At 42.5% G+C, this 23,107-nt stretch overlaps 1 protein-coding gene across 4 annotated transcripts in view; it reads left to right on the plus strand.

Moving 5' to 3' along the window:
• The window catches only part of MPPED2 (metallophosphoesterase domain containing 2), a 210,870-nt gene that overhangs the window by 95,362 nt on the left and 92,401 nt on the right, over nucleotides 1–23,107 (plus strand). For all 4 annotated transcript variants that reach the window (XM_027562769.1, XM_027562773.1, XM_027562772.1 and 1 more), the window contains exon 4: nucleotides 12,910–13,135. In XM_027562769.1, coding sequence (XP_027418570.1) covers nucleotides 12,910–13,135 — 226 coding nt within the window. The remainder of the gene's footprint in view (nucleotides 1–12,909; nucleotides 13,136–23,107) is intronic.

The raw sequence follows: 23,107 nt of genomic DNA on the forward strand, positions 1-23,107 counted from the left end.
GGGCTGCCGTCTGTGGGGTCACACAGAGTCGGACACGACTGAAGCGACTTAGCAGCAGCAGCATACATACATATATGTGTATGTGTGTGTGTATGTATATATATATATATATATATGTATATATATATATAGCTTCCCAGGTGGCTCAGATGGTAAAGAATCTGCCTGCAATGAGGAAGACCCAAGTTTCCCTGGGTCGGGAAGATCCCCTGGAGAAGGGAATGGCTAACTGCTCCAGTATTCTTGCCTGGAGAATTCCAGGGACAGAGGAGCCTGGCGGGCTGCAGTCCATAAGGCCACACAGAGTCAGACATGACTGAAGGGACTTAGCACACCATCTGTATACATACATACACACACACACATGGGGTTTCCCAGGTGTTGTTAGTGGTAAAGAACCCACCTGCAAATGCAGGAGACATAAGAGATGCAGGTTCCATCCCTGGGTTGGGAAGATCCCCTGGAGGAGGGCCTGGAAACCCATTCCAGTATTCTTGCCTGGAGAATCCCATGGACAGAGGAACCTAGCGGGCTATGGTCCATAGGGTCACAAAGAGCTGGAACAGTTGAAGCAACTTAGCATGCATGCATGCATGCTTCCCTGGTGGCTCAGACAGTAAAGAATCTGCCTGCAACCTTAGGAGACCCAGATTCCATTCCTGGGTCGGAAGTGAAGTGAAGTGAAATGAAAGTTGCTCAGTCATGTCCAACTCTTTGCAATCCCATGGATAGTCCATGGGATTCTCCAGCCCAGAATACTGGAGTGGGTAGCCATTCTCTTCTCCAGGGATCGAACCCAGGTTTCCCGCATTGCAGATGGATTCTTTACCAACTGAGCCACTAGGGAAGCCTGGAAAGAGAATAGCAATCTACTCCAGTATTCTTTCTTGCCTGGTAAATCCCTTGGACAGAGGAGCCTGGGAGGCTACAGTCCATGGACTTACAAAGAGCCAGACATGACTGAGCGACTAACACTTTCACTTTCATATAAATATAAATATATATTCTTTTTCATATTCTTTTCCATTAGAGTTTATCACAAGATATTGAATACAGTTACCCATGCCGAATAGTAGGACCTTGTTGTTTATCTATTCGCTGTGTAATAGTTTGCATCTGCTAAACCCAAACTCCCAAACAAGGAAGGGATTTAAATGACACATCACCTTAGTCCTTCCCACAACCTCATAGTTCTTCCATCCTCATAGCCATTGGTATTATTTTTTTTTTCCTCTCATCCTCCTGCAAAATTTTCTGCTTGACCAGTTTTCAAGCCAAAGTTATTCTTATTTAGTCCTCAGTGGAATAAAGAACCTTCAAGAGTTTGAACATTTCCCTCTCTGCTGGAGTCATGATATTAAAAATATAATAATAATTTTAAATGGAAAAAAATGCCTTTTTTTATCCACCTTGGGGATATAATAAGGTCCCTTTATAGCATTGGCATTAGGGAACATCTACAGTGCCCCACGCAGACCAGAGGTTTCAGCAATGCGATTGAATTGCAAGATACCTCTTTTGTGTGGAAACGCTCCCATGATGATAGGACTGTAGTAGTGATAACATGACCACATATCTGTTTTATTCTTTTTAATCTCAGAAAGTTAGTTTTCTTTTCTTCCTCGCACATCGTCAAGGGAAAGTAAGCCTGAAGGTTGTGCCTTGTGAGTTGTATTTTCCTGGGCATCTGGGAGCCATTATAAGTTCTTCTGACTTGTCATCTCAGTCTTGTTTGCTTCTTGTAATGTAGAGAGCTTTATTCAATGTGAGTGTTAGGCCAGAAACATTTTTGGTTTCCTCATATATTTTCATTTTGGTTTCCTCATGTATTTTCAAAGTCTAGAATTTAGGAGTGCTGAGGAAAGTGGGCATAGAGGTTGGAGATTTTGAAATTATTTGTCACCTTTATATAAGTAGGTTTTCTTTTACCCAGGGGTGCTTTGGGGTGCTCTCCTTCACAAAGAACTACCACTGTACTTTGGGCTTTTTTTCCCCCCTGGGCTTTTAGCAGAAATAAATAGGCGATCCCTGATAAAAATGGGGCATGAGGAAAGTGGTATTTGGTATAAGTCACAACCTGATGGCCGTATTGGTTGTCTCTCTTCCCCATACTTCCCACTGATGAAGAATGAAGTGTTTGAGGCAGAGGCCAACTCCTAGTAGGTGGAGGCAGATTCTCAAGAAAACAAAATATTCTGGAATTAACTTTGCATTTTGATCTGACATTTGAGTTTTCAAGAGGAACACATTCTATAATGATTAAAAAAAAAAGAAGTTGCAGTTGTGTGATAATTTTGAGGGACATTAATTTTTTTATTGGTTGGGGTGCAGGCTAGCAAGGAACCTTGTTTGGCCAGAGCAGTGCTTATTTGTATTTATTTTTTTAACTTTTAAAGTATTTATTTTTGGCTGCGTCGGATCTCAGTTGCGGCACAAGGGATCTCTGTTGTAGCGTGTGGGCTTCTCAGGAATTGCCGCGCACAGCTTCGGAGTGCGTGGGCTCTGTAGTTGGGGCTTTAGGGCTTACTTGTTCCACAGCATGTGGGATCTTAGTTCCTGGACCAGGGATCGATTCCATATCCCTTGCATTGGAAGGCAGATTTTTAACCACTGGACCACCAGGGAAGTCCTTATATAGGTTTATTTTAAAATACTGATGCCCAGGTGCCCTAGTCTTCACCACTCTCTGTAACTTCTAACCAATTCAGCTCACATTTGTGTTTGACTTCTCTGGTCCCTGTAGATGTTTTGGTTTATTACTTTAAATTTCTGTTCTCCTGTCAGAGTCTCCTCTTATTTCTCATGATATAGCCTACACGTTTTTAAATCCTGGGATGCTGCATGACAATGGGCCAGCGGAGTTTCTTTCCCCTTCTCAAGTCTGTGACCTTCCTTTCCTTGGGTAGGCTCCCAAATTCTTCAGGGAGCTGGTAGATAAGAAATTACGCCCACGGCTACAGTAGCATTTGGGAAATGCCTGAATCGAGCCAGTGTATTGTCGTGGTGTGAAGCTGACATGGCTTCATGTCCCCTGGAGGAGAAATCCATGACGTAGGCAGAGTCATGTAGAATGGAGAGTTCTATTTCATGAACAAACATAAGGATCATAGCTGCCCAGATCTAGAGAAAAGATCACGGTGGATGGAGGAGTGGGATGGAGAGGACTCATGTAAGAGGAAGGTCTTGAGCCAAACCCCATGAAGCAGTTAAAAGTTTGGTCTCACCTGATAGAACACTAGCAGGGGAACCGAAGAGCTTTTCTGTCGCACTTTTGAACCAGCTTGACCTGTGAACTTTGCTTAGAAAGTGACAGCAACTCTCTGGTACTCAATTTCTTCATTAGTAAAATGGGGTTGGATATATCTATGATTTTTCTTTTTAATGTTTTTAAGCCAGGGATGTTGTTGTTAAGTTGCTAAGTCACATCTGACTGTTTGGTGACCCTGTAGACTGTAGCCTGCCAGACTCCTTGTCCATAGGACTCTCCAGGCAAGAATACTGGAATGAGTTGCCATTTCCTTTTCCGGGGGATCTTCCCGGCCCAGGGATTGAACCCACATCTCTTAGGTCTCCTGCTTGGCAGGATAATTCTTTACCACTGAGCTACCTGGGAAGCCAAGCCAGAGATAACTTCCTTCAAATCAAATCTTTTACTGAATCATAAAGTAAAGGAAAGTAGCACTGCATGGCGGACACCACAGCAGTCCCCTTCCTCCTGCCCTTGTCTGTTCCTCAAGTTGCCCTGCTCCGCCCGGAGGAGGCCTACAGGGCACAACTTTCACATTACTCAGGCTGCTCTGAGGATGCTTCTAGGCTCTTGTGCTGTGATTCATGGGAGCCACTTTCAGTGACACATTAAATATCCAGAGTTTGGGAAGGAAGGGAGGCTAACCTTGACACAATCTACTGTATGTCTGCTTTAAAGTTGTTACAGCTTTGCCAGACATATGTATAGCTGAAGATCTTAGTTTTTCTGTTCCTCTCCATACGCTCATAGAAGAGTACCCTATCTGATTCAGTGAAAGATGTTAGGCATTATTTTGTTCTTTTTAGGGCTGAGTAATATTCCATTGTATATATGAACCATATCTTCTGTATCCATTCCTTTGTCAATGGACATTCATTTTTTGTGTGTTTTCTCATTTTTTAAAATTGATTTTTATTGGAGTATAGTTGCTTTACAATGTTATATTAGTTTCTACTGTAGAGCAAAATGAATATATATATATATATATATAGCTTCTTTTTTTTTGGATTTTCTTCCCATTTAGGTCACCACAAAGTATTGAGTAGAGTTCATAGTAGGTACTCATCAGTTATCTGTTTTATATCAATAGTGTGTATATGTCAGTTCCAGTCTCCCAGTTCTCCACCCCCTTCCCTCTTGGTGTCCATATGTTTAATCTCTATCTCTGTGTCTCTCTTTCTGCTTTACAAATAGATCATATGTACCCCTTTTCTAGATTCCACATGTATGTGTTAATAGATTCATAGATGTTGAAAACAAACTTGTGGTTACCAAAGGGGAAACATTGTAGGAGGGATAAATTAGGACATTGGGATTAACATACCCACACTGCTACATATAAAATAGGTAACCTACAAGGACCTACTGCATTGCACAGGGAACTCTACTCACTATTCTATAATAACCTATATGTGTGAAGAATCTGAAAAAGAATGAATATATGTGTAACACTGAATCACTTTGCTATACACCTGAAACTAACACAAAATTGTAAATCGACTATACTCCAATAAAATTTTTATTAAAAACTCTATTAAAGATATTCCAAATGAGTAGTCACTCTTGACAGAAATAGAATCTAAGCTGTTACCTCTCACAGGTTGTACTATTCGTTTGTTAAGAGGGACTGATCCTGGCCCATTTTGGGGCAGTCAGTAAATGTTAGAAGAGATGGGTAACTGGATCATTGAAGGAGAAAATAAGTGATGTGTTAAGGGCACACATTTTCAGGGTTAGAAACATCTTGACAGAGGCAGCTAGGTTCGAAGTGTGTACAAGTTGAAAGTCTCCTGTGTCCACCTACCATCACCTCCAGATCCAGACATCTTAATGACCCGAGTGATACTTTTGTTAACTTGAAGGACACATTGCACCATGTCCATTTCAGCCTTTGGAAAGTCAGAGTTTTCCTTTTCATCCTCAGCTGCTTATATTTGAAGATAGTGACATTGTGCAGTGTGACCAGAGGGTGATCCAATTTGTGGACAAACTAGTATTTTCTTGATTGGCAACTAAGCAATCAAGAAAATATGGCAATCATTATAATAATTATTTGAACACAGCTGACTGAGTGACTTCACTTTCACTTTCTACTTTCATGCATTGGAGAAGGAAATGGCAACCCACTCCAGTGTTCTTGCCTGGAGAGTCCCATGGACGGAGAAGCCTGGTAGGCTGCAATCCATGGGGTCGCACAGAGTCGGACACGACTGGAGCGACTTGGCAGCAGCAGCAATACCTGTTTAGTGGAGAAGGCAATGGCACCCCACTCGAGTACTCTTGCCTGGAAAATTCCATGGACAGAGCAGCCTGGTGGGTTGCAGTTCATGGGGTCGCTAAGAGTCGGACACGACTGAGCGACTTCACTTTGACTTTTCACTTTCATGCATTGAAGAAGGAAATGGCAACCCACTCCAGTATTCTTGCCTAGAGAATCCCAGGGATGGAGGACCCTGGTGGGTTGCCATCTATGGGGTTGCACAGAGTCGGACATGGCTGAAGTGACTTAGCAGCAGCAGCAGCAATACCTGTTTAGAGACAATGAAGTGTTAGAAACTGTGCACATCTTTACATGCAGTAGATTATGTAATGTGCATCAAACCTTAAGGGTAGTGTGATTATTATCCACCCCCCCCCCATTTATATTTGAATAAACTGCAGTTTAAAAACAGTGTGTTGGAGATATTTGGCTAGACTGGATTGGAGATGCTTCTTCATTTCACTTCTGAAATTCTGGAAAGAGGATTCCAGAAGCTTGCATCTGGTAGGCCAAATTCAGCTCACAGATGTGTTAGAGTTGGCCCCCAACTGTGTGTGTTTGTTTTTAATTGAGCTTTCAATTCAGGAGGGCTTAAACTTGGAGGACAATCTGATACTGGCTTAAACCTTCTCATGACTCAAGATAACAAGCCCATTCCTGGAATTCTTTTTAGGAAGCTCCTGGTGAGTCTTGAAGGGATTCAGTCATTCCTTCACTTGTTGAACGGATGCTTATTATGTGCCTGCCATTTGGAGAGTATTGAATTGTGTGTGTGCTCAGTCGCTCAGTCATGTCCAACTCTTTGCAACCCCATGGACTGTACCCCACTGGGCTCCTTTGTCCGTGGGATTTTTCAGGCAAGAATACTGGAATGGGTTGCCATTTCCTCCTCCAGGGGATCTTCCTGACTCAGGAATCGATGTCTCCTGCATCTTCTGCATTGGCAGGCAGATTCTTTACCACTGAGTCACCTGGGAAGGCCAAGGTATTGAACTAGTTTGGGTCAAACAGGGAACCACAAGCCACAGTCCATGCCTTCAAGGACCGTCTAGGAGGAGATAAGTCACATGCAAAGGGAAAAACTAAACAAATGGAATAAAATAATAGTTAATGTGCACTGATTATTTACTCCATACCATGCATGTGCTTTAGAAGCTCTGTCTCATCTTATCTTGAATACAACCTGTGAGGTGGGTGCAATTATTGTCTTTGTTTTTCTAAGACACTTTAGAGGACATAAGAGCTCTGTCCAAGGTCATACAGTTAATAGGTGGTGAAGCCTGCAAAGCCCCTACTCTTACCCATGCTGCCGCCCCAGTTTAATTTGTAATAAGACTTAAAAATTTAACCATAAAAAGTAGAAATGTGACACATGCAGTAAAAAAATACTAAATAATACTCATAGAAGTAAGGGTAAAGAGCGGAAGTGTAGCAAGTCAGCTGAGAATGAGATGAGAGGCACAGGGAACTGAGAAAGAAGAGAGGAAGGGACACCCTGGAGAGGGAGGAGGAGAAGGCAGAGTCCAGCAGCACTAATCTAGGGAAAAGATACTTTATCGGACAGAGATGTTACTGCCGTGTGATCTTTGGAGATGAGGATGGAGGAAAAACCTCGGCTTTGCTTTTTAGGAGGTAATTATTGACATCTAGTACTCTTGCCTGGAAAATCCATGGACGGAGGAGCCTGGTGGGTTGCAGTCCATGGGGTCGCTAAGAGTCAGACACGACTGAGCAACTTCACTTTCACTTTTCACTTTCATGCATTGGAGAAGGAAATGGCCACCCACTCCGGTGTTCTTGCCTGGAGAATCCCAGGGACGGGGAAGCCTGGTGGGCTGCCGTCTCTGGGGTCGCACAGAGTCGGACACGACTGAAGCGACTTAACAGCAGCATTGACATTCAGGGAAGCTTTTGGTTGAGTATAGAAACAAAGGGAGGTTGCGATGGGTAAATTACTGTTTTTTTAAGTTTTATTCTTTTATTTATTTTTGGCTGCTCTGGGCCGCTGAGTGCAGACTTTCTCCAGTTGCGGTGAGCGGTGGCTTCTCTTCGTTGCGGTGCACGGGCTTTAGGTGCAGGGGCTTCAGTAGTTTGGCACGTGGGCTTTGTTGCTCCTCAGCTTGTGGGATCTTCCCAGACCAGGGGTCAAACCCATGTCTCCTGCATTGGCAGGTGGATTCTTAACCTGTGGGCCAGCAAGGAAGTCCAACATTGGGTAAATTCTGAATAGCCATTTATGTCTTAAGTTGCTGATTCTAATAGTAGGTTAGCCCATGAGGGTACACAAGCATGATAAGTAGGCCAGGAGTGAGAAGTAACAGAGAGTGAGGAGGTCTGCAATAGACTGGAGGTCAGAATTGCCTGATTTTTGATCTTCCAAAAGAAGCCAGAAACCCCGAATTTTTAGTGTGATACATCCAGATTTCTAAATGTTAGTTCAACTAAGAAAATAAAACAATTGAGGACCAACTGTAATTCTCAGCTGAATTTGGCCTACCAGCTGCAAACTTCTGGAATCCTCTTTCCAGAAGTTTAGAAATAAAATGAAGACGTTTCTCAAAGAATAAATAATTCCAGGGATGGTTTAGGATTGCATTTGAGATGTGTGTGTGTGGGTTGTGTGTGTGAAGAGCTTGTTTTTATCTTCTTGGGGTGAGTAAACATAAACTTACTAAAGCGGGAGAAATATAATAAAGACATCCAAAATAGTATAGAGCGATGTCTGAAAAATTAAAGGGCCAGTGACAAGAAAAGCATTGAGGCCAATTATTAAAAAGATGAGAAGATATAAAGGAGCAATTGGGAAATAAAGAGAGCCTATCTTGGGGCTGCTGCTGCTGCTGCTGCTAAGTCACTTCAGTTGTGTCCGACTCTGTGCAACCCCATAGACGGCAGCCCACCAGGCTCCCCTGTCCCTGGGATTCTCCAGGCAAGAACACTGGAGTGGGTTGCCGTTGCCTTCTCCAATGCATGAAAGTGAAAAGTGAAAGTGAAGTTGCTCAGTTGTGTCTGACTCTTAGCGACCCCATGGACTGCAGCCTACCAGGCTCCTCCGTCCATGGGATTTTCCAGGCAAGAGTACTGGAGTGGGTTGCCATGGCCCTCTCCATCTTGGGGCTAGAGGATGTGTATTGTAAGCTAAGTGGGGAATCAAATGGAGCCTGGAACCTGGAAAAGTTTTGTGAGGGCTGCTTAAGGAATAGACAGTGGCAAGAGTGTAGGATAATTAGAATTGTGGAGTAGCAGTAAAGACCCAGCTTACTTCAGCTATCCTTTAGTTTTTTAAGTCAGCATCTATTTATATCATCTAGTGAGGTAATACAGATACAGTAGGAGATACAGTTTGCTTTTCTTTTTTTTTTTTCATTTCATATATGATATTTTACATGTTTCAATGGCATTCTCCCAAATCTTCCCACCCTCTCCCTCTCCCACAGAGTCCATAAGACTGTTCTATACATCAGTGTCTCTTTTGCTGTCTTGTACACAGGGTTATTGTTACCATCTTTCTAAATTCCATACATATGCGTTAGTATACTGTATTGGTGTTTCTCTTTCTGGCTTACTTCACTCTGTATAATAGGCTCCAGTTTCATCCACCTCATTAGAACTGATTCAAATGTATTCTTTTTAATGGCTGAGTAATACTCCATTGTGTAAATGTACCATAGCTTTCTTATCCATTCATCTGCTGATGGACATCTAGGTTGCTTCCATGTCCTAGCTATTATAAACAGTGCTGCGATGAACATTGGGGTACATGGGAGATACAGTTTTGAATAAGACTGAATTGCTGCCTCCAAGAACTTGTCTTACGTATTATCTGTAGCTCTAAACTGAACTGATAGATGGACTAGTTTCCCAAATTTCATTCATTCACTTGGTAGTCATCGCTTTGCCAAATCTTTGAATTTTCTATATGATTATTTGCTCAGTAGTTTTCTTTAAACCATCTCCTGTTTTATATACAAAAATAGAAAAATGAACATGGAAAAGATAGTAGAAAAACGAAGCCATATGTCATTACTTGCATTGGCATATTTTTTCAAACGTGCACTTTTAGAACATACAGAGCTACTTTACATTCTGTCAGAAATTCATCTCTATTTCACCTAAAATCATCTCGTATCTTACCAGTAAAACATATACCATGTCTTGGGAAGATAGAACTGGTTAGTTGGTAGAATCCTTTAGGTCATTCAAAGCAAGGCTTTTTCCACATTAGAATATCTGCATATGGCCTTGGATTTTTATTCAGGCAGGTCAACTTCGATGACCTGATCTGAATAAAATGGATAAAGGCAGGCACCTCTTTGTCTGACAATTTTAAAATAGTGCTATTTGAATACCAAGAAGGTTGGAGCTTGACTGCAGAGCCTTCCAAATTAATCTAGCCTGGAAAAAAAAAATGAAAATGCCATCAAGTAACAGGAGATTTGTCAGCTGCCCTGCTTACACTTTTCATATAAAACATAAAGGTTGGCAGATTACAGATGAAAGGTCAGTTCAGCAAAAAAGAAAACATGTCAGACAATCTCATAACATAGGTAACAGAGGATGGAAGTTGGAAACTACTATTGGATTCTCAGAAAGAGATGAGTTTGTTGGCAGTGTGTAAATATCACGACGATTTCCGCGGCTGTTCATTTTGGTGGCTATTTCTTTATGCTGAGTCTCCAAAATGTGATTTAAAAGATACTGAAGAGGCCTGTCTTCCTGAGAAAGATTTACTTTGCAGCAGTTTTATTTTTTTTCTTTCACTGATCTGAAGGGGAGAAATGTACTTCCTTCGGGTCGCCTTGTTTCCCAGTCTCACCCATCCCATCCCCAAAGCAATGCTCTAAAATGGAAAAAGCAAGAAGCCAAAGCCTCTTGCAAGAGCAGTGGTGCATAAAGAGAGAGTTTGCAGTGAGTCCATCATCATGAATCATTAAAGGAGAACTGGCAGCTAAAGCATGACTCGTACAAATAGAGTTGCTCAAAGATTCAATCAGGTAGGACCTGCCTTGGAGCAGATTACTGTCCAGGAAAACATATCAGACTGTTCCAGCCTTGGGAGGCAGGTGGGTCCGGGGAGGTAGTATTGGGCCAGTGGGGTCACAGAGCCATGATGTTGAAGTAGTGGGGCGTCTCAAAAATTTCTATTGTGTACAGTGCTGGGAATTTTCAGACTCCTGAATACATCTTTTATCTGTATTTTAAGTGTAGGGCATCGTGCAAAATATCATCATTTTATCCAGGTAACTTGCAACATACATCACAATCTTATTGCCTTATGCTGCTGCTGCTGCTGCTAAGTCGCTTCAGTCGTGTCCGACTCTGTGCGACCCCATAGATGGCAGCCTACCAGACTCCCCTGTCCCTGGGATTCTCCAGGCAAGAACACTGGAGTGGGTTGCCATTTCCTTCTCCAATGCATGAAAGTGAAAAGTGAAAGTGAAGTCACTCAGTCGTGTTTGACTCTTCGCGACCCCATGGACTGTAGCCTACCAGGCTCCTCCATCCGTGGGATTTTCCAGGCAAGAGTACTGGAGTGGGTGCAAAATATCATCATTTTATCCAGGTAACTTGCAACATACATCACAATCTTACTGCCTTATATAAGCTCTGCATGTGTTTAAGAGAAGTTTCTTACTTTCTTTTTTTAATCTATTTGTTTGCTTATTGGCTGTGGTGGGTTTTCGTTGCTGTCCGTGGGCTTTCTCTAGTTGTAGTGAGTGGAATCTACTGTCCAGTTTGCAGTGGGTGGGCTTCTCATTGTGGTGACTTCCCTTACTGTGGCTCACAAGCTCTAGGGCGTTCGGACTTCAGTGGTTGTGGCACATGGGCTTAGTTGCCCGCTGCATGTGTAATCCTCACGGACCAAGGATCGAACCCAGGTCTCCTGCATTGGCAAGCAGATTCTTAACCACCGGGCCACCAGGAATGTCCTTGAGAGGCTTCCTATTTTTTTGGAGCTCTTCACCGCAACCTTTTGAATAACTGAGGCCGAAGGCATGTCACACAGTTCTGTGGGCCTGTAGTCAAGGATATTCATTGATACTTAGCCACCACATTTTCAGTTTTATCTTCCTGCAGTATTATTTTCTGCCTGTTTTCATCTCTCTCATAAGTCTCCCCATTAGTCCACATTCTGTGTATCCAATTTTAATACTGTTTACAATTTGCATTGGTGAAATCCAACTGGACCTATGACAAAAACTTGCCCTCCCCCCCGAATATAATTCTGTCTCAGACTGTAAGCTTCATTAATTGATTCATTGACTCTGGCTTGCTGGTAAGGACGAATTCTTACAACAAATATATCCAATTCCTGCTAGTGGTAACTTTCATTCTTCCTGGAATAGCAGGAAACATTAATTTTGCATTGGACCCGGGAGTCTCAGGAAGCTGGAATTATAGGCACCGTCTTCCCACCCTTTTCCTCCTGAAAATAAAAATGAAATAAAATAAAATGAGCAGCTGCCCAGTGGTGAGGCTTGAGGGATGCGTAATGACAAAGAAGAGAAAAGGGCATTAATTTCAGGGTGGGGACAGCTGCCGGGCACTATCTCCCTTTGGATTTTGGTTCTTATAGCATCACGATGAGTTATTAATATGTATGATCTGTACTTTATTCAAACATTATAAATCTATGCAGAAGTCTGGTGTTTGGGTTTTCCTTTATAGCTTTCATTCTTCTTCCCAGAATTATCTCATTTTGATCGGGAAACTTTTGCATAAAAAGCACACACGGCGAACTCACATTTCCATACCATAAATATTAAAAGGGGGTTAAGCTTTACAGTTTCTTCTCCCATCCCAATGGGAGGAAAGTTAGCCTTCTAATCAGGGGGTCATTATTAATCTTTTTATTCACAAGCCAAAAGGTAAACTTTAACTTGCCATACAAAATTGTACTGTGTGCTTCCTTTGATTTATGCAAATTGTGAATTATGTATGCCTTGTCCTTTGTACTAAAGTGATACTAAAAATCTAGCAGTGAAAGGGGTTGTTACAAACAGTTGGTCAACTTATTTTTTAAGGATTAAAACCAAATCTAGACCTTTTTTAAGGCTTATGACTAAAGTACTCTTTGCTGGATGATTCTAAAGTATGAATCACAGTATGGATTTATGACAGTGAATCTGCAGCAAACAGAAAAGGGAAATGGAACTAGAAAACTTAATGTCTCCTTAGTAGCTTTTAAGCTTCTGAGCGGCTTCCTGTCTCCCATTTATTGTCATTTTTGTTAGCATGAAGGAGTAGTCATAAATTTTGGTTCCCATGGAAATATAAAGGAATGTGTGATCTATTTCATTTGGGGATACTGTCTGATAATCACGCAGTCATGTCGGTTGTACTTCGTGATGGGAAATGAACGTGCTAATTGGTGCTCTTTTTTTTTTTTTCCGTATTTCAGGAAACCTGCCGTATGAATATAAAATAGTGATTGCTGGGAATCATGAACTGACATTTGATAAGGAATTCATGGCAGACCTTGTTAAACAGGACTACTACCGTTTCCCCTCTGTGTCGAAATTGAAACCAGAGGACTTTGACAACGTTCAGTCCCTCCTGACGAACAGTATTTACTTACAAGACTCGGAGGTAACAGTGAAGGGATTCAGGATATATGGTGCACCTTGGTAAGTGTTCCTTCCAACAGTCTTCCCCTCTTTTTTTTTTTGGCTCAATGCTGAGAAAGCATGGTGCCGGCTGAAGTGTCTTAACCCAAAAAAAATAAAGGTGAAATGAAACCTTTATGCTGTGTTTCCAACAGAACACGAATTTTGGCACTGCTGCGAATTGTTCGTTGTGATGCAGATTTCTTTAGGCAAGATCAGTGGGGGCAGAGCTTTGGTACAGTAGATATGCGTCTGTTTGTGTGACAGGGGCTGCACGTGTGTCAGTGGGACACAGAACAATTTGGGGGAGGGTCACAGTGTTACCCTTCATGCAGACTGAGCCACTCTGAACATTCCATCAGCCTTAGGTGATTCATTTCCTCCTTATGTTTTACATTGGAAACACTCATGAAATACCTTGCTTAGAGTTTCTCAACTCTTGCTACACATGAGAATCACCTGATCAACTCTGAAGAAATACAGATTTTGAAGCTATAACCACCCCCCCAAGATGCTGATTCTCCTTCTTGAGGTGGAGCCCAGTGACCTATATATTTAAAGCTCCCCAGGCAAGACTGATTAGAGAAGGGAATGGCAACCCACTCCAGTATCCTTGCCTGGAGAATCCCAGGGACAGAGGAGCCTGGCGAGGTACAGTCTGTGAGGTCACAGAGTCAGACAGGACTGAGCGACTAATACATACATACATACATACATACATACATACACACACACACACACACAAGACACCCAGACAGTTTGCAAGTTACAGGTTAAGAGCTCAGTTATAGAATTCTTGGTACTGCAATTCTCAGCTCTAGAAAAGCTGAAGCTGGTGCATATTCTTTGGGACCAGATAAGGAAGCATGTTGATCTTGGCTTCGTCAACTGGCAGTTGTCTGGTTTTGAAGAGGTTAACTCATAGAGGATGAACCTCAGTTTCTGCATCTCTAAGACAGTGAAAATGATACCTACTTTAGAGGGTTATGGTGAGGATTAAATTGGCTGATGTTTGCAATGAATTGAGAAGAGTTATCTGGCGGTTTGCTTAGAGCAGTATTAATAATTACCACTTTTCAGGCCTTACTCTGCTACTATTTATGTGAATTTAAGCAAGTCACTTAGGTTCTAGGGCCAGTTTTTGCATCTTTAAAATGGGAGTGTTAGATCAGAAAATCAGTAGTAGAGGAGTCTTGGATTTTTATTTATGTGCTTTCTTACTTTTTGAGAGCCCTATGTATATATAGAGCACAAAAACTGACCTTTACTTATGCAACCTGGAAGAGTATCCTGGTCATGCCCTAGGAATTGTGAATAAAGCTGGAAAAGGACAGAGTGAATTCAGATTGGCCACCTCACTCAACTTCCCAGGGCTTCCCAGGTGGTACAGTTGTAAAGAATCTGCCTGCCAATGCAGGAGATATAAGAGATGCAAGTTCTATCCCTGAGTGGGAAAGGTCCCCTGGAGTAGGAAATGGCACTCCACTCCAGTATTCTTGCCTGGAAAATTGCATGGACAGAGGGGCCTGGTGGGCTACAGTCCATGGGGTCACAAAGAGTCATACAGGACTGAGCATACACACACCCCTACTCAACAGTTTGGATTGTCCTCTGTAGAATAGAAAGTTGAGACATTTCCTGTAAGTTTTTTTTCTGGCTTTACTAGTTAGTATCCAGAAGGACTGATTGGTGGATACAGGAAGACTGTTAGTCGTTCAGTCATGTCCAACTCAGTTCGGATCTCGCTGAAGATTTTTTTTGTTAAAATTAATATTCCCAGAACTGCTGTAATCTGAACATTGATTTAGGAATGCTTACATCAGTGTTTCTGTACAGGGACAACAGATTTCCCATTTCCACTGCTTATTCAGCTTTTGGGCTTGAACTTTTCCCTGAATACCTCCTTGCCTCTGTTTTCTCATCTCTAAAGTGGGAAGTAGCAATTTTACTTTTCTCTCATGGATGTCGTAAGTGAGTTAATGCACCCACAGCATGCAGAAGGCTTTCTGATGTAAGAATAAGCACTTGACAGGTGCTAGCTGTTACTGGCCTAGTGGGGTTGGTCTTTCCAGTTTACTTTGTATCTTTGTCCACCTTTGTACAAAGACTGTTGCACTGGGAGTCAGATGCGGTGGGGTCTAGCCTTAGTTCAGTCTCTGGTGACTGCGTGACAAATCCATCAACTTCTCTGTAAAACAGGGACAATGAAGTCTGCCCCACTTTCTCTCTGATGCCACCCACTTCAGTAGTCACCCAAATTAGAATATTCAAAGAGCATGTATTTGTGGACATGCTTGATTAGTTTAATATTTTGTACAATTTTTAGCCTCTTTCATGATTAAGAATTTGATTGGAAGCAAATTTGGGGGGATTTGTACCAGAGCTGCTACTTTTATCCTGTCAGCAAAAAGGATTTTTCCATCCCTGGGATTCACAAGTAGGTGGATGCCTGCTTAGTAACCCATTAGATATTCCAACCCCCAAATAATGTGAATTTTTTTAACTTTTTATTTTATGTTAGAATATAGCCAATAAGCAACTTTGTGATAGTTTTACCTAGACAGCAAAGGGATTCAACTATACATATTTCTCCCCCAAACTACTCTCCTGTCCAGTTTGGCACATGACATTGAGCAGAGTTCCATGTGCCATATACTAAGACCTTGTTGGTTATCCATTTTAAATATAGTGGTGTGTATATGTCCATCTCGAACTCCCTAACTGTCCCTTCCCCCCGGTAACCATAAGTTCATTCTCTACGTCTGTGAGTCTTCTTCTGTTTTGTAAGTTAGAACTGATGTAAGTTTGATTTCCATGCTTTCCCAATGACTTTTCCAGAGGAAATATTAAGTTCTGATTTGCTGATACTGTTACTGCTTTTAATTTAAAACAGAAATCAAAATGAGAACCTTGATACTAAGGATTTCCATCATGTCACAGATTTCTCAAAAGTAATTGCCATCTGACCAGGGAGAGAGCTATTAACTCATTTACAAAATGTGAATTGTGACTCAGTTTTGCTCTGAACAAGGTATATTTGCTCATATTCATTCCATGCTTATAACTTGTAGCACCGCTGAAAGCTTCCTAAAGACCAGAGAGAATTAACGCAGTGTCTCCTGACTTACAATTTAGGAGGAATTTGTATGTGGAAAATAGCTTAAAACAATCCTGAGCCCTCGTGGGTGTTTGCAATTGGAGTGCACTGTGGTGCTTATTACATCTGCAAGGAAGAGGGTTTGGCTGTGGTTTGATGGGTCTGGGAAAATCCAGTGACCTACACTGAAGAAGTAAATGGGGTGCCTTGTCCTGGAAGAAAGGTGTTTCCTTGGAAGGAAGGCAAGAGTTGACTAGTTCCTGAGAGGAGGTAGGAGGGTGGGCGGTGGGAACCTTGCTCAGGAGGCCTTCTGCCGGATTCTGTGGCTTCTGTATCCTCCCTCACCTCATCATTTTTCTAGGAGTCTTAAAGAAAGGACTCGGGTGTGATGTATTGTCACAGGACTAACAGTGCAGTTAAAGCTATTCTTAATTTCTTCTATTACCTTTTTCTCTCCCTCTCTGGGGGACAGAAGAAGAGGGTATTGTGTGGCCTGATGGTTAGATCTGACCAGGGCTCTGCTCTTGTTCAGCAAAGCTCATGGATTTCTTGTATTCCTCATGTTGTTCTTTGCCACCGAGATGGTTCCTAATCTCTTATGATCACTTTCAGCTCTTGTACGTCTTTTCCAAATGCTGATCAGAGGAGACAAAATTCTAATCTGTCAGGTATCGGCCACTGTGCTGTTGTCTGGCCAGGATGGAGGAGAGGTGGCATTTTGAAATCATTCTTGTATTTTTGGTTACTGGATCTGTAGCCAGCATTTTAGTGCTAGCAGATTTCAATAAATTCACTCATGGGACTTGGTATTTAAAAATTGACTAGCCTCTTCTTTATTTTTTTTAATTTCAGTTGTTCTTTTGCTACCAAGATGCTTATATATTTAAAAAAAAGAAAAAGAAAAAAATCTGGGTATAAACGGATCAGTAGCCAAGCTGCAAAGAGTAAAAAGTCTATCTTGCTCTGACCTGAGCATGGCAGTTGTATTGTTCGGCAGTGTACCTTGTTCCCCTCCTGAACAGAAATGCAGAGCTAGTCTCCTGTGGCTTTTAATGAAAATGAGTGGGGTTTTCCAATGTCCAGGAATTTGATCTCTATGCTGCCCAAGGGTCAGGAACAAAGAGCACACTTTTTCATGTTAGAGTAGACCCAGGTGTAATTTGTCAGATTTAGTAACTGTGGAGGAAGTGCCTTAACTTCTGCAGCCAGAAAATTAGATGGAGTCCCAGGCAGCATAATTTTAAAATGGTTGAAACAGCAAGAGAAAGCCCATCAAGCTGTGTTTTCAAAGGAAGTGTGAGCAGGATGTATTTTCTCCCTTCTTCTCTCCCCCTCATTTTGGATCATCAATATGTTGAGTTTGTCCATGCCTTTAAATGTAATTTTCTCAGTGTTTTTCAAAGTGGGAGTTAAGTGTTGATTCAACTCTCTGCCGCATTTATACATAATTGTGTTTGCACACAAACAGCTACAAGGTTGCTCACGTTTCCTTGTTCTGATCAGCACCATGGTACTTTACCCAGTCAGAAGAGCTTCAGATGTTTTTGTTTCCAATTATAAGTTTTGTGATGCCTCATGTATTTTGCTGACAGTCTTCAAGTTCTGGCAGTAGCGAACAAATTAACAGCAGATACTGAGTGAGAGGATTAGAAAACCAATGGGCAACTCATATGATAGAATTCAGATACAGGGATGAGTGGAATGGGCTCATTTATTTTATTTTCATAGTCATACTTTGTAATTAACTCAGGCCAAAAAAAAAAAAAAAAGAAAGAAACATCTCTACATTCAAGAGGAAAGTCCGTGGACGCTAAAGAACAGCAATGTAGGAACAATATTTTTTCTGTACCACCGTCTCGAGGATTCCAGCTTTTATTCAGGAGGGTTCAGGAAGGTCTTGGCACAGAAGAAGGTCTGTGTATGTGTGTTAAACAAATATGCACTCTGCTTCTACACGATTCTGTTTAAAGGCCCAGGCTAACATTTCATTTTTCTTGGCCCCGGGCCCGTGGACTCTCCCATTCTGAAACCTATGGCGGGTCTGCCCAGCTCTAGAGTTTCAGGCTCTGTTTACATTTTCGCCTGCTTCAGAATGCAGCTGACTTGCTCTTAAAGCTGCACGGGATCAGATTCACTTCTGGTTTAACAACCGCCTTGTTTATTTGGAAAAGGAGAAAGCAACACCAGTCCCCTGGCTTCCTACCTCCCATCAGAGGCCACGTCAGTAAATACCATGGCAGAAGCTGGTGTATGTGGAGTTTGGGATGTTGGATCTAACTCGTGCCTCTCTGCCCGCTGGGTCCAAATCTTTAAAACCTGTCGTGTGCTTTTATGGGTTGTATAAGCGAATGTGGAAGGAGATATATATGTGTTCTTGGGCAATCATTTATGCTTAGTATCGGCATTGGGCATGATTTAAATTTTTACCTGCAAATTCTGAGAGACCAACTCAATTAGCCAACAATGATAAACATATTTGGATGGTATATTTCACTTAGGGAACGTTCATATGTGTTCATTTGGGCTTCAAAACAATTCTAAATAGTTAAAATTTTAAAGTTTAAAACGCAAAGGGTGTATATTAATAATTATTAACAATAGCCAGCTTTTGCAAGTGCTAGTATGTCATGACGGTGTTGCCTTCATTTGACAGAGGAGATCAAGACTGAGTTTTTGGCAGAGAAGGTGACGGGCCCAAAGTTAGTCTGGGAGAGACAGGGCTAGAATCAGGTCTTGCCTGGTGGCTTTGGCAGTAAAGAATCTGCCTGCAATACAGAGCGAACCCGGAGACTTGGGTTCGATCCCTGGGTCAAGAAGATCCCCTGGAGAAGGAAATGGCAACTCACTGTAGTGATCTTGCCTGGAGAATTCCATGGACAGAGGCGCCTGGCGGGCTACAGTGCACGGGCTGCAAAAAGTTGAACACGACTGAGTGACTAACACACACACACACACACACGCACGCACACACAACACTAGAATCCAGTGTTACTTTGAGGAGCTCTCGAGGCTGAGGGAGAGTATCCTAGTAACCGCAGATGTCACGCTACTCCTTGACCTGAGGCAACTCAGGAAGTGGCCACGTGGAAGTCTTGACTGTTCCATCTGGTTGTAAAAAAGGACACACACAGATCCAGGCCAGTCCTTCCAGGAGCTCTCAGGCTTCAGTGGGGAGGTGTTTGAGGGGGGACAATGGGAATGTTGAGAGAACAGAAGAAAAGAATGATCCAGCCTCTTTTGCATGATATGCTGCAGAATCTAGGGTTTAAAAAATGGGAACCTATACGGCAGTCCATCCTAAAGGAAATCAGTCCTGAATATTCATTGGAAGGACTGATGTTGAAGCTGAAACTCCAATATTTTGGCCACCTGATGCAAAGAACTGACTTTTCGAAAAGACCCTGAAGCTGGGGAGGATTGAAGGCGAGAGGAGAAGGGGACAACAGAGGATGAGATGGTTGGATGGCATCACTGACTCAATGGACATGAGTTTGAGTGAACTCTGGGAGTTGATGATGGACAGGGAAGCCTGGCGTGCTGCAGTCCATGGGATCGCAAAGAGTCGGACACAACTGAGCAGCTGAACTGAACTGAATACCTCAGTGTGTCGTAAGACGTGGGCCAGTTCCTCTGGTTCTTCTGCTTCATGGTGACAACTTCCATCTCCTTTGCTGAGAAGCTACTGAGAGAGACAGCAGCCCTGGGCACACGCACCAAGAAGGAAGTGCTGGCCGAGTGTCCCCACTGAAGTTGGGGTCGCATGGACCCATGCACTGTGCTCCTGGCAGACTTGGACTTCCACATTGAGACCCCGGCGCTGGCTACTGGGCATTCTTTCATTTTCTCATGTCACACTGACAGGCTCCTTTTTAACCCAGAGTTGTTGGGGTGGATAGAAGGAGATGATACAGTGGCCGTAAGTGCCATGAGGGCAGGGGCCTCCATGCCTACCCTGGAGCCTGGCACACAGTGGATGCTCAGTCTGTTTCTGCTAAATGAATGAATGAGTGTGGCGGTGGTAGAGATGTGTATGTGGCTCCTGGACTGTAGGTCTACACTTACGAGACACTCAGTTGCAAAAGAAAATATTTCTAAGACAAGATCAAGCATTGCCATGAATCTGCAAGGACCGCTAGAGATGGTAGAACAAAGTGGAGCCAAAGAAAGGACTAACCTATGCCCATGAGCTCTTCATGGACACATCTAGATCCTTCCCGAATGTTCAAAAAGTAGAGTGCATAAAATCTCTCCAGGTGAGCATGGTCTCATGAAGGTGAGGGAGGGGAGTGGTGAGACAGACCTTGAAGGCAGTGAGAACTTTCGAAGACAGGCTCCAACAGTATTTTTAAACTCTCAGTTGTCAGTTCTTTACTTCATTTGCCTTATCGCCATGCTCTGGGTAGCTACAGAAGTTTCTTTTAGATTTGGAGACTATCTTTTTAAGCTATAGTAAAAGCAACCAGCATAAAGTGTGAGTTTGAACCAAGTGGGCCTTCAGAATGTCCTTTGGACATTAGAAACCAGTTATTGAACATATGACATTTCTTGATGGTTGCGTTCTCAATGGCTGAATTCTTAGAGTTGAATTAAAGCCGTATAGATTCTGTACCATTTATTTTCAAGCTATGTTACAAACATGTATTCCTTATTTAATCCTTTGAGTTGTAAGTGTAACATGAATTTCTCCAGATATTACCAGACACTGAGCCCACTGGGGTCCCTTGGACAGTTGTGACACATGTTTGCCTGGTTCCATGCTCCGCCTTCCTGCACTTCCTGCATACCTTTCCCCTGTACTTCAGGTGTGCCCATGAGTAAGTCCAAGTAACTGTGCGGGTTCCTTTAGCCCTCCTGAGGATGAGAGTGAATGGGCTTTGGAGTCCAGCTAGGAAGCTGCCCCTTCTACCCAGTTCTTTCTTTTTGCCAGGTACAGGGGCCTCCCAGGTGGCACTAGGGGTAAGGAACCCGCCTGCCAATGCAGGTTAGACATAAGGGACTCGGGTTCGATCTCTGGGTCAGGAAGATCCCGTGGAGGAGGGCATGGCAACCTACTCCAATGTTCTTGCCTAGAGAATCCCAGGGACAGAGGAGCCTGGCGGGCTATAGCCCATGGGGTCACGAAGAATCCGACGTGACTTAATGACTGAGCATTGCTCAGGTGGTCCATTTGCCCATTCTAATGCATCTGCCCCATTGCCAGAGTTGTTTCACAACGGAATCATGGTAATCAAAGCTATGCTGTGTTCTGGGAGAGGCCCTCTGCCTTTTGCATAACTTCTGCGTATCCCATTTCACAGATGAAACTGGCTCAGAGATGAAGCGACTAACTTAAGGAGGGAACTGAGATCTACATGATAAAACTGAGACACGAGTTGTTAGGCTGTGTCTGTAAGAAGGCCGTACAGGCATGTCGCGTGGCCTCCCGAGGAGTCACCTGTACACCTGTGGGAGCTTGTTGGGGATAGGCAAAAAGATGCTGTATTCAGGGACATCCCTCTGACAGTGAAGGGTTTGTTGAACCTGGGCTGAGTTCCTCTTGTTGATCCCCTCTTCCCTTAAACCATTAGTTCTTCAGGTTAGCAAACTGCCAGCTGGACCTCCCCATCGGAGAGATACACCCTGAAAGGTCTGATTCCCAAATTGGACACAGCTTAAACAGCTGCAGCTGTGTTCTACCTACTGACGGGAGAAGCGGGGAGTGTGTAGAGACTGTGGCCTTTAGAAGCAGCTGTCTGCAGCAAGCTTGTGTCTCGGTTTTATCACTGTAGAACTCACCTCATTAAGCCAATCGTTTCATCTCTGAGCCACAGTGTCATCTGTAAAATGGGTATGCAGAGAACCGTAACTACTGTTTCTTGAGCGTCACTCACGTATAGGTATTTTACATAAAATAGTTTTTAAGCCTCAACTGTCATCCTGTAAAGGAAGTAATATTACCCACCATTTGGGAGTTGATAAAAATTGAAGTTTTATGATGAAAATAGAAAAGCTAAATACTACAGAAAGATACTCATTTCCTTAACAGCAAAACTGGAAGTCTAACCCCAAAGCCTTTATTTTTTTCACTACTCCATGTATGTTTCATGGCATTAAAATTCGATTATGTATGTTACGCTCCTGGCAGTCAGTAAATCCACAATAATTACGATTTTATTCCCTGGGAGGTAGTATCGATAGTGTGTAGTTTTATGATGGCTACTTTTATTTATTTGTCAGCTTTCTTTTCTATTATGATATACCAGAGTAGAAGGGAAGAAGCAAAAATGGACAGAAATGAAGTGAATAGGAAATTTAGTCTAGGAAAATAGTCACCCTGTATGTGTATGTGTGTGAGGCAGGGGAGAGAATTTTTAAAAGCAAACGTTGTACAGTATTTTTTGCACAGCAAGTTACTAATGATCTGGATAAGTATAAACCATTTAGGAAAGGAACCCCATATATTGGCAGCATGTGGTCAAAGGATGTGGAAGAGTAAATAGATGTCTGTTAAATGAAGACGTATGGGGTGTTTTAAGGTCACTTACATGGAGCGTCATTTTAAATGTATGAGTAACGTTGGGTACTGCGTTTTCACCCAGAAAAAATAAAGGTGATCTTGGATGGGAACTATAAATTGAACGTGGAATGTTCCGTGAGGGTTCCTGAAACAGGAAGTTAGTGGCACACTTTGAAAGCCTCTGGGTTAGCAGAATGTGTCTGCATTCCATAAAGAGCAGAAAAAATGAGTTGCAAACCTGCTTTAATTCAGGAGGAGATACAGGAAGACTGTTTTTCATGAATATTAGAAAAGATCCGCTTGGTTAAAGTGTAAATATAATTACTGTGACTAAAGTGTCTAACTATGAAGTTTGCAACAAAAAAATGAAAAATAAATGAAGAGAAGCACCTGGTTTATA

Source organism: Bos indicus x Bos taurus, chromosome 15, assembly GCF_003369695.1.
Source record: "Bos indicus x Bos taurus breed Angus x Brahman F1 hybrid chromosome 15, Bos_hybrid_MaternalHap_v2.0, whole genome shotgun sequence".
Taxonomy (NCBI): domain Eukaryota; kingdom Metazoa; phylum Chordata; class Mammalia; order Artiodactyla; family Bovidae; genus Bos; species Bos indicus x Bos taurus.